We start from the raw sequence: 12163 nt of genomic DNA on the forward strand, positions 1-12163 counted from the left end.
TGAGCTGTTCCTAAATGCATCAGGGTGTCAAATACCAACGGTTTCTGGTTGGTGAAAGGCCCTGATGGGCAAAACAATGAGGAAAAATATGGAAATATAAGCAGTGTCAGCAGATACAGACACACACTGACACACTGACAGTGAGTCATAAATGATGATTCAAAGGGATTAATTTGAATGTTGCAGATTGTACCTTTAAGTATGATAGATGAAGCATTACTTTATTTCTTACTATCATTACTACCATTATTTACTACTTTTTTGGATTTAATTTAAAAAAAAAAAAATGCAACCGCCAAGGAGATGATTACATTTCCAATGTCTGACCTGTAAAGATTGGGAATTTAAATGTGTGATAAAAAAATCTTCACTTTGTTGTTTTTCACAACTGGAAAAGAAACATGAACAAAAGTGCAGGAAAAAAAAATACAAATCAGAGATCAGAGATATCAGCTGTGTAACTACCCTCTTTCTGCAATAGAATTTACTGGAACTTCTTTCTTTTCTACTGGAAAGAAAGAAGTTCTCACATGAAAAGTGTAAAAAATATTATTACTTTTTTCCCCTACAAAATGTGTCTCAAATGTGAATGAACAAATATTACCTCCAGATATTTGTCCATGTATGTAAACAGGTGTCCGATATTAATTATATATTGCATGTTTACATACTAAGATGAAAACTGGAAAACTCTTCTTCTTCTTCTTCTTCTTCTTCTTCTTGTTATTATTATTATTATTATCATCATCATCATTATTATTATTATTATTATTATTATTATTATTAGTAGTAGTAGTAGTAGTAGTAGAAGTAGAAGTAGTAGTAGTATCATTATTATAAAAGACAGTGTACTCAGTACTGTAGACATCAGACGAGCCATCAAAAAAACAAAAAAAACTTATAAAATAAAAAAAAATCAAATTGTAAAGAAAACCCATTTATTCTTTATTTATTCCAGTGAAGCAGTCGACTGCAGTGACGTTCTGAGATCTCAAACTCCTCTAACATACAAACATACAGGTGTTTATAAAGGAGTCACATATATCAAATTTAATCAGAATCTAAAAGAAAAAGTAGCACAGCTGGAAAAATAAAATATAATAGAACAAAACACTGGTAGAGACGTGTAGAGTAAAACAGTAAAATGTATAAACTATAATGAAAACAGGTTGTGCAGTGAATACATGATGAACAGGATGTGAAATATAAATATATACAGGTAATAAAATAAATATGTAGGTCAGCTATAGAACAATACATCTAAAATAAAAGTTACTGTGTGTGTGTGTGTGTGTGTGTGTGTGTGTGTGTGTGTGTGTGTGTGTGTGGACACAGCTGCAGTATTAAGATTCTCCTCACACTTTGTTTAACAGCTCCATCGGCTGCTGATGACGTGACTCTAATGTGAATCAATCTTCTACTCATCCACTAAAATACAACACAGTAGAACACAGTAGAACACATCAGAACAAAGTGGAACACAATGACACAGGAAATATATAAATGACTCTGTGTGACTAAAGACAGTGTGTCCACACAGTCTGTACGTCTGTAAGTTAATATAGAGTTTTATCTAGAACCCACCTAGGCAGTTCTGCTGAGAACCCTTTTATATTCAGTGGGTTTTGTCTAGAACCCATCCTAAGGGTTCTACTGGGAAACCCTTTACATTATGGCACAAAGTACCCTTGATGAAACAACAACAAACCCTAAAGAGTGCTTTCTTATTAAAAGGGTTCTTAATGTCTTACAAATAACCTTTGATGAACCCTTTCTTTGAAAAAAAGGCTTCTTCTCAAGTCAGTGGTGTTCAGTAGAACCTCAAGTCTTCGAGAAGAACCCTTTTAGAACCCTTATTTGTAAGAGTGTAAAGTGAAAAAATAAAAATCTTTAGTGTAAAACTAAAAGTCTCCCCATCTAAACTCCCGGTGCTCTTAATTGATGACTAAGACAAAAGCCATTTCCCAAACGAGAGAGAGAGAGAGACAGAGAGAGAGAGAGAGAGAGAGAGAGAGACAGAGAGAGAGAGAGAGAGAGAGAGAGAGAGAGGATGGAGACCAGCCGCTGTAATGAGTCTGTGTGAAGTCAGGAACATTACAGCTGCACAACAACAGGCTTCATTAACCGCAGCGATTGGCTTTCCAGAGGCCTGCGGTCGCCGGCTGATTGCTGCAGGACATTAAGAAAGAACCTCTGACTCCATTAAATAAAGTTTGTCTCCAAACACAACGCAGCTTCTACTTTAACATGAATCCATCAGTTCATCTGCTGTGCTGTGTGTGTGTTTAACCTGCATCTGACCCGATTTAACCCCTCTGTCAAAGATAACGGATAAATAACAGACAGAAATCTAACGGTGGTGAGCATCAAACCAGAGATCAATACAGGAACGAGTTCAGTTAAAAAAAAACAGACAAAAGTAGTTCATGAATATTTTAAAGTTTAAAGGGATAGTTCACATTATTTGAAGTGTGGTGTGTCAGTGTTAGTTTATTAACTACAGTAGATGGTGGTTGGAGAAGCAGCAGGAGTACTGGAAGCTAAGCAGTGTAAAAAAAAAAAAACATTATCAGTTTAAGTAAAATAGTTGAGACGACTTAAAATTTTAAGGCGATGCACTGCAACAAACTTTTGAACTTAAATCTTTGAGTTTTAGAGCAAACATGATTTGTCTTTTTTATTACCTGAAAAATTACATTGTTTTAATTGAAAATATTCAAAATTTTAACATTTACCTTCATTTCAGTTAATTTACTCAATATATTTTCTTTAAATACAATGTTTTGTGTTTTGAAAATTCAAAGCTTTAAGTTTATCTAAACTTAAAACTTAAGATTCTGAATCAGGCTCAAAACTCAAAAATCTATTGCAGCACATTGCCTTGAAATGTTTTCTTCATTTTTACAGTGTAAATTTAGAATATTTTCCTGGCTTGATGTCGCCATCAGACCACCTTTTCTGACAGGAAACTACCATTATATAAGCCAACTGTTGCCCTCTCCAAACCAACCAAACTCCTTTGACAAAAACAATCATTTTACCTCACAGAACTCAGGAGTTTCTGGACTATTGCTCCTGAATGCCTGTCAGCTACATAGAAACTCCAGCATGTGTCACCATCTTGGTAGTCTCTCATAGCCAGATACGAGGCTATATGAGGTACGAGGCACTGCCTTTTTCCATTTCTTTAAATCACTAATACGTTGGGCGGAGTCCGGTCCAGGATACAACGACAGTGCTGCTGCAAAACAGTGTCGAGGGGGAACTTGATTTGGTGGAACATTTGCATATCAGGACTTGAGCTCTGACCTTAAAATGACTACATGACTGCAAATGAAAAGCTAACAGCTGTTAGCTTGTTAACGTTCATACCATTAGTGTCCCAGGTGCTAATCTGCTGTTTTCAGTGAATACGGTGCAACTAGGAGGTTGTTCTTCTCTACTGAGGAATTTGAAAACATAGATTGCTGATGCCACGATGCCACCTGAAGCAAGGGACCAATGGCAGGACTTATAGAAACACACAGGGAACATCCGTTGAGTCAGAATACCATCTTGATGGCGGTTCAGAAGTATCTTGCTTTGAGTTATGAGTAAAACTATGACTTTTTGAAACATTTTCAGTCCCATAGACAAGCAAAATTAAACAAACATGATACATTTTTCTGGAAAGTTTTACTGGTTGAACCCCTCCTCCTGCATGCGACCATCACTGGTGGGCTCTGATAAAATGCTCACAAACACCAGTCCTTCAAATGAGACCGTAAAAAGCTGCGTGATGACTCTCAGCTCTGTGTCTCCGCCTCAGCGAGGCAGCTGGTGGAGATTCAGTGGACGTAATCAGTTTTTCGTTAATTCCATTACAGTTAATGGAGCATAAACTATCATCCAAACTTCTCTGAGGATCCACAAAACGACGTCTGTAATGAAATCTAGTAAAGAAGGAAGTAACGACTTCATCACTGCAGGACGTTTTCACTGAAGATCAAACAGGTTAATGTGAAGCTTCACGGCAGAGAGACACAGAGAGAGACAGACAGAGAGAGAGAGAGACAGAGACAGAGAGAGAGAGACAGAGACAGAGAGAGAGAGAGAGAGACAGAGACACAGAGAGAGACAGAGAGAGACAGAGAGAGAGACGGCACCTCCATGTGGACAAAACAAGCATTTAATCTAAGATACTATGTGTTTAGCCTCTCAGTGGTGTAAAGGTATTCAAAGCCTTTATTGTAAACAAAAGTATTAATCCCACACTGTGAAAATACTCCACTCTTAGTAAAAATTTGATTGTAAGAATTATCAATCAAAATTTACTTAAAGTATGAAAAGCAAAAGTCATCATTATGTTATTATATCTGATGTTTTTGGATTAATATTACTTTAAGCTCATATTATCTGCTTTGTATTTTGGCTAGTTTATCTACAGCAATGCATCATGGTCTATAACAGTGGTTCCCAACCTTTTTTCCTTGATCCTCCTACTTGTATCTACTTTAAGTATTTTTTATACTAATACCTCAGTACTTTTACTTCAGGAACATTTTGAAAGTGTGTTATGAACATGTAGCAGAGAGCTGTCAATCAAAGTATTTTATTCATGTTGATCTCTCACAGTTCAGTTTTATTAACTGTTGGACTTCTGTCAAACATCTACTTTCTGTCCAAAAGACCAGAAACATTAAAGATGACTTTGGTAGAGAGCAGAGATGAACTGATGAACAAGTTTGAATGAAAGCAGATCTGCTGCTGTAGATGACGGGGTTCAATGTATCATCTGATAAACTCATAATAAAACAGTAAAAACTGAACTTTGTCCTGTGCTGCAGGTTCAGGCTGGTTTATAGTGTTTTAATATTGAAGCAGGTCGTCACACTCAGATGAATCTAACCCTGTTTTTCTGCACAGACCTGATCAGGACACAAGTGAGCAGCTGGACTGACAGACACTCATGGAAATAAGTTCAGTAAGTGGAAATCTGCTGGATCTGAATTTTCTTTAAAATCAGTAAACTTCCTCTCAGGGAGGATGAAGGTTGAGGTTGATGATGAGTTCAGAGGTCTCAGTGGGACTGAATGCTGAAAATATTTACAGGTTAAATATTGTGTGTCAATAGGGCGAAGAGTAAACACACACATGTCCATGGACTTATTTGGTTTCATGTATGAGAGCTGTTTCAGTTTACACCAGTCTTTCACAGAGACTGGGTCGTGACCCTCAGGTGGGTCACAGAGGATTTTATTTGGGTCACGAAATAAATTGCAAAAGGATTCCTGCACACTGTTTAACTTCACTCACTCCTCTCCTACAGACTGCTCTCATTTAATAGATGTGCAAAGTGTTCCTTTGTTCTGTGTCACCAAATAAGTAAAAGACTGTGTAAGAAATTCTTCAAAGTTAAGATTTATATGTGAAGTACACCATCTGTAAAACATTTAAAATGTGTATATTAGGGTTTTTCTTTTGAGAGGAAAAAACAAGAGCCTGTTAATTCTGCTTAAATACACTTTGTCTCATTTGTTGGCTAAAATGTCTCATATTGTTTTCCTGATGAGAGTAAATAAAAACAATGAGATGACCTGTTAACTCACCTGAAGTCATTCATTTCTCATTCATCAAATATTTGACATGTATATGACTTCAGTAACATGCATTGAGATAATATAAGGTGATGGTGGTAAAAAAAAAACGTTCAGGAACATTCATTTATGCACAAATTAACTCTTCCCATGATTTATTGATGAAGTCTAAAGTGATGTGGGTCATGATGAATTCTAGTTGTCTGTCTATCAACTATTGATTAATGTTTTACTTGTGATTCACTGACACAGACTGGTCACCTGTCAACCAATCACTGTAGAGATACTGAATATGTTCAGTCAAAAATCATGATGTGATCCATAGTAACAGGGTCGGCTCCGCCCCGTCTCGTCTCTCAGGATTCTCTCAGTTCTTCAGTAAAAATGTCTCTCAGCAGCTTTCAGAATAAATCTGAAGAACCACTCTGAGTGGAAGAATAAGATGCTTCTTCACATCTTATTGTCTGTCAGTGAATTTTCCAGAGATACGACTCTCTTCTCCTCAAGGCATTTATCTGAGCACTGAGCTGCTCTGTGTTCACTGTAGATGAGTGAGGACATCTAGTGGCCTGAGAGCAAAACTACACCAGCTGCTCTGTGATTCTCTGACTCTCACTGGGTTTCTGACTGCAGCTTCAACTGATTTTATTCTTTCAGATGGATCAATAAGAAGCATCTTCTCTCTCAGTTCAGGCTTCTTCTGACCTTCTGATTATCTGATCAGCAACTTAGTTTCATCAGTTTCTCTGACAATCAATCGTTTCAACTCAACTAGTCAATAAGTCAGACATCCAAAGTCACAGAAAAGAACTTTATACATTTAAAATGTTATTGAATGATCTTGAAGCAGCTTGTGTTTGTTATTCTTACTGGATAAAAGTGAGTGAAAGTCATCAAAACTGCCATCCTGTAATTAATCAGCTGATCTAACGGTTCCCAAAACTTTTCTGATAATCTGAATAAATCAGTTCAGATTAGTGTATTTGGTATTTTAGTGAATTTGTTGTCATAAAGCTTCATTAGTTTCCTTCAGTCAGAGCTGTGTATGTTTGTGATGATGATAAATGATGTGTGAGCTCTGACAGCATGTTGTTGTGTTTGTGTGAAGGTGTGGACTCTGCTATGAATCAGTGTGAGGAGACAGAGGAGGGAGTCCCTCCCTCTAAAACCACTCTGTGTGGGGAACATGACATCCAGACCAAAGCTCAGAGGTGAGATGAGCATCTCTAACTGTTCATGACAAATCACTCCAGCATCATTATTCACAGTCAGAGCTCTGTGTGTGTGTTGTGTTGAAGCCCAGAGCAGCAGCAGAGACCAGACTCTCCTGGACCTGAACCCAGCTGTGTGTCCATCAAGAGTCACCGGTCCATGGGTCATCCTTTAGAGTTTAAAGGACAACTTACTTCAGAGACTCAGTGAGTCAACATAGTCCCAGCTAGCTGGGAACGTTCCCATAAGATTACATCATGTTCTATAAAACGTCTAACAATAGGCTTCATGCAAGAACATTTTCATTTTCTTGTATTAAATTTCTCTTACTTTTTTCATATGAAAGGCTCATATGAATACTTCAGATAACTGTGTAAATGATCCACCTGTGTGTATTTGAGTGCACGTGCATGAGACTTGTAAATTATCATCATCAACACCCCAATAATACCATATATGGCTGCACTTACTGCTCCATGTCAGGAGGTGTTCTTTCATGAAAATGGCCTCAGAGAGACAAAAAAAGAACTTTATGAGTTTCAATATGAAAATGACTGCAGAGGGAAAAAAAAGACTCTCCACAGCCACAGCAAGGAGCGATCGATGACTGCAGTGAGAGGAGAGGGTTAAGGTGAAGTTTTCATCACAGAGACAGAGGACAGAATAAATGAGGCTGTTTGCCTGGACAGAGACTTAATAAACCTGCATGTGCAGATATACGGTCAATACACCTGACAGCAGATAATAATAGATCACTGAATGAATGATGAGAGGTTTTACATGTAAGTTTACAATTATATTTGAACTTGAAATGCAGTCAAACAGGATAATGTCGACATAATTACAAAGTGTAATTTATATTTCAAAATCAAAATGTCTTCAAATTAATGAAATATGCAGTCATCAGTGACAAACTTGGGTTTGGATACCAGCAGATTGACTGCAGCTGCATGCAGCCACAGATGTTCTCTCCTCAGTGGGAATCTGAAAACAGACGCTGGCGCTCAGAAAAGAAAGCTAAGTGGACACGAGCCCTGAGAGAGTAAAAGTATCAACACAGTCAGGAATCCTATAAGAATAAGACCAACTGAAGGCAATTAAAATGCAACTGTAATCACCATTCTTATATTCACTGTTTAGTGTGGTCAACTATCTCTGAACTATAAGGTGTGTGATACAGTGGTTGTCATGGCAACAAAACGGATGCAGATGAAGATTTGAATGTTGTCTTGGTTTGTCTGTCTGTTTCTATCAGTGTCCACCAGCAGAGACCAGACTCTCCTGTACCCAGCTGTGTGTCCATGAAGAGTGACTCGTCCATATTTGAACCTTTAAACTTCAAAAATGAAAACCACTCTGCTGAAGAGAAGTAAGAATTTTAACCCTTTATTTTTTTTTAATCTGCAGCTCTCCTTCAAAAGATGATCTACTTATTCCATACATCTTCAAATGCACTTGAACACATCATCTGTGATTTAACCTGGGGTCATCAGGGTTTTTTGGTCTTTCAACAATCATACACCGTCGTCCAGGTGACCCAGCCAGGGTTGATGAGGACCTGTCTAGTGTCCAAGTGTCCTGTGTAATCCATGAACAGTTTACCACATTTTATTGATGTTTATCATTTCAAGGAACACTCTTGTAATGTTCTCCAACTCCTCTTATCTCAACATCTTATTCTAAACAGAACTGTAGCCTTTTGAACACACCATAGTTGGTCTAAAGGTTAGAGATGTAGACTTGTGACTGGATTGTCTTGGCAGGGTAAGTTATATAGTGACGCTTACCCTCCTCATTACTACCACTGAGGTGCCTTAAAACAAGGCCTGTAATCTTACTCACCCAACTCCTTCAGTACAGCTGCCTGTTGGCAAACAAAGATAACAACAAAGATAACATACCAGAGTCACAGATGCCTAAAAACTGTATCACCTGATTCTTGAAATGTCTCCAAAAGCCCTGAGAGAGTAAAAGCATCAACACTGTCAGGAATCCTATAAGAATAAGACCAACTGAAGGCAATTAAAATGCAACTATAATCACCATTCTTATGTTCACTGTTTAGTGTGGTCAACTATCTCTGAACTATAAGGTGTGTGATCCAGTGGTTGTCATGGTAACAAAACGGATGCAGGTGAAGATTTGAATGTTGTCTTGGTTTGTCTGTCTGTTTCTATCAGTGTCCACCAGCAGAGACCAGACTCTCCTGTACCCAGCTGTGTGTCCATGAAGAGTGACTCGTCCATATTTGAACCTTTAAACTTCAAAAATGAAAACCACTCTGCTGAAGAGAAGTAAGAATTTTAACCCTTTATTTTTTTTTTAATCTGCAGCTCTCCTTCAAAAGATGATCTACTTATTCCATACATCTTCAAATGCACTTGAACACATCATCTGTGATGTAACCTGGGGTCATCAGGGTTTTTTGGTCTTTCAACAATCATCCACCGTCGTCCAGGTGACGTAGCCAGGGTTGATGAGGACCTGTCTAGTGTCCAAGTGTCCTGTGTAATCCATGAACAGTTTACCACATTTTATTGATGTTTATCATTTTAAGGAACACTCTTGTAATGTTCTCCAACTCCTCTTATCTCATCAGAACATATTTTAAAAAGGATTGTAGCTTCAAAGAGAGGGAATGATGAGCAACATGACATAATAAGTTTAATGAACTAATATTATGAACAGTGAGTCTCATGCAAGAACCAGTGTAGGAACAGATTGGTTCTTAAGTGGTACGTGGTATTAAGTGGATTCAGGAGAACTTGTCACATTCACTTGTTTTCCTGTATTGTGAAAAAACTTGACTCATTAATAAGCTCTGTATGCAACCATGTATGTCTTCTGATATTTGAAGACGTCATATTTCCTGTTTTCTCACCAGACTTCAGGAGCAACAGTCAAAGGTTCCTGGTGGTCAGTCTGTCCAGCAGCATCCAGAAGACCTGGACACCATATTCATGGTTTGCAACTGTCCAACAACAACTTCAACCTCCGTTCCCAATAAATTAGACATAAAATTTGAAGTTTTGTTTGTTTGTTTGTTTTTTCTTTCCAGCATCTGGAGGAGAACATTGTCACTTTTGTGAAGAATGAGCTGAAAAAGTTCCAGAAGGTTCTGAGTCCAGATTACCCAAAATGTTTAGAGAGGCAGAGTGAGGATGAGGAGGTGGTGGACAGTGAGGAGGAAGAACAGAGGAGGAGCAGCAGAGAGAAATTTCTGAAGATCACACTGAACTTCCTGAGGACAATGAAGCAGGAGACACTGGCTGACTGTCTACAGAGCAGTAAGAGGATTTTCACACACACAACTCTTCTCATATTAACAATAACATCCACTCACTCATCATATTTGTTGTGTTTCTATTCAGGAACTGTTGCTCCAGTTTGTCGACGTCAACTCAAATCTAAGCTGAAGAAGAAGTTTGAGTGTGTATTTGAGGGGATTGCTAGAGCAGGAAACTCAACCCTTCTGAATCAGATCTACACAGAGCTCTACATCACAGAGGGAGGGGCTTCAGAGGTCAATGATGAACATGAGGTCAGACAGATTGAAACATCATCCAGGAAACCAGACAGACCAGAAACAACAATCAGACAAGAAGACATCTTTAAACCCTCACCTGGAAGAGATGAACCAATCAGAACAGTGATGACAAAGGGAATGGCTGGCATCGGGAAAACAGTCTTAACACAGAAGTTCACTCTGGACTGGACTGAAGACAAAACCAACCAGGACATACTGTTCATGTTTCCATTCACTTTCAGAGAGCTGAATGTGCTGAAAGAGAAAAAGTACAGCTTGGTAGAACTTGTTCATCAGTTCTTTACTGAAACCAAGGAAGCAGGAATCTGCAGGTTTGAAGAGTTCCAGGTTGTGTTCATCTTTGATGGTCTGGATGAGTGTCGACTTCCTCTGGACTTCCACAACAATGAGATCCTGACTGATGTTACAGAGTCCACCTCAGTGGATGTGCTGCTGACAAACCTCATCAGGGGGAAACTGCTTCCCTCTGCTCGCCTCTGGATAACCACACGACCTGCAGCAGCCAATCAGATCCCTCCTGAGTGTGTTGACATGGTGACAGAGGTCAGAGGGTTCACTGACCCACAGAAGGAGGAGTACTTCAGGAAGAGATTCAGAAATAAGAAGCAAACCAGCAGAATCATCTCCCACATCAAGACATCACGAAGCCTCCACATCATGTGTCACATCCCAGTCTTCTGCTGGATCACTGCTACAGTTCTGGAGGACGTGTTGAAGACCAGAGAGGGAGGAGAGCTGCCCAAGACCCTGACTGAGATGTACATCCACTTCCTGGTGGTTCAGTCCAAACTGAAGAACGTCAAGTATGATGGAGGAGCTGAGACAGATCCACACTGGAGTCCAAAGAGCAGGAAGATGATTAAGTCTCTGGGAAAACTGGCTTTTGATCAGCTGCAGAGAGGAAACCTGATCTTCTATGAATCAGACCTGACAGAGTGTGGCATCGATATCAGAGCAGCCTCAGTGTACTCAGGAGTGTTCACACAGATCTTTAAAGAGGAGAGTGGACTGTACCAGGACAAGGTGTTCTGCTTCGTCCATCTGAGTGTTCAGGAGTTTCTGGCTGCTCTTCATGTCCATCTGACATTCATCAACTCTGGAGTCAATCTGCTGTCAGAAGAACAATCAACCTCTCCAAGGTGGAAACTGTTAAAAAAGAAACCTGAACCAACATATTTCTACCAGAGAGCTGTGGACAAAGCCTTACAGAGTCCAAATGGACACCTGGACTTGTTCCTCCGCTTCCTCCTGGGTCTTTCTCTGCAGACCAATCAGACTCTCCTACGAGGTCTGCTGACTCTCACAGGCAGTCCCTCACGGACCAATCAGAAAACAATCAAGTACATCAAAAAGAAGATCAGTGAGAATCTGTCTCCAGAGAGAAACATCAATCTGTTTCATTGTCTGAATGAACTGAATGATGGTTCTCTAGTGGAGGAGATCCAACAGTACCTGAGTTCAGGAAGTCTCTCCCCAGATAAACTGTCTCCTGCTCAGTGGTCAGCTCTGGGCTTCATCTTAGGGTCATCAGAAAAAGATCTGGACGTGTTTGACCTGAAGAAATACTCTGCTTCAGAGGATGTTCTTCTGAGGCTGCTGCCAGTGGTCAAAGCCTCCAACAAAGCTCTGTAAGTACACAGATAACTGCAGATAATAATGTCATCACATGTGGAGTTTAATTGTGTCTCTTGAGTCACCTGTCATATTGTTGTTCCAGTAATATACACAATAAAAACACTAATCATGGAAAAATAAGGGCAGTCATAGAAATGTGTTTTATTATATTGTAGATGACAGAAACAGTCTCAGTGTTTGTCTTTATCTCTAA

The 12163-nt window shown here is 39.1% G+C and overlaps 1 protein-coding gene across 1 annotated transcript; it reads left to right on the plus strand.

Annotated features, from left to right (window-relative positions):
- The first annotated feature begins 6667 nt into the window (after window positions 1-6667).
- Window positions 6668-11967, plus strand: LOC146329351 (protein NLRC3-like). Its single transcript, XM_084714620.1, has 7 exons — window positions 6668-6787; window positions 6875-6994; window positions 8044-8157; window positions 8969-9082; window positions 9673-9751; window positions 9847-10075; window positions 10160-11967. The coding sequence occupies exons 1-7, from the start codon at window positions 6699-6701 to the stop codon at window positions 11965-11967; spliced, it is 2553 nt and encodes an 850-aa protein (XP_084570746.1). The 5' UTR covers window positions 6668-6698.
- The last annotated feature ends 196 nt before the right edge of the window (window positions 11968-12163 follow it).

This window comes from Lutjanus erythropterus, chromosome 3 (genome assembly GCF_056507025.1).
Source record: "Lutjanus erythropterus isolate fLutEry1 chromosome 3, fLutEry1.hap2, whole genome shotgun sequence".
Taxonomy (NCBI): Eukaryota; Metazoa; Chordata; class Actinopteri; order Lutjaniformes; family Lutjanidae; genus Lutjanus; species Lutjanus erythropterus.

Bases quoted from the DNA above. Each gene is read 5' to 3' on its own strand.
- LOC146329351 (XM_084714620.1), top strand. From the start codon at position 6,699: ATGAATCAGTGTGAGGAGACAGAGGAGGGAGTCCCTCCCTCTAAAACC. The intron at 6,995-8,043 runs GTGAGTCAACAT...TGTTTCTATCAG, and splicing joins CAACTTACTTCAGAGACTCA to TGTCCACCAGCAGAGACCAG. The intron at 9,083-9,672 runs GTAAGAATTTTA...TTTTCTCACCAG, and splicing joins AACCACTCTGCTGAAGAGAA to ACTTCAGGAGCAACAGTCAA.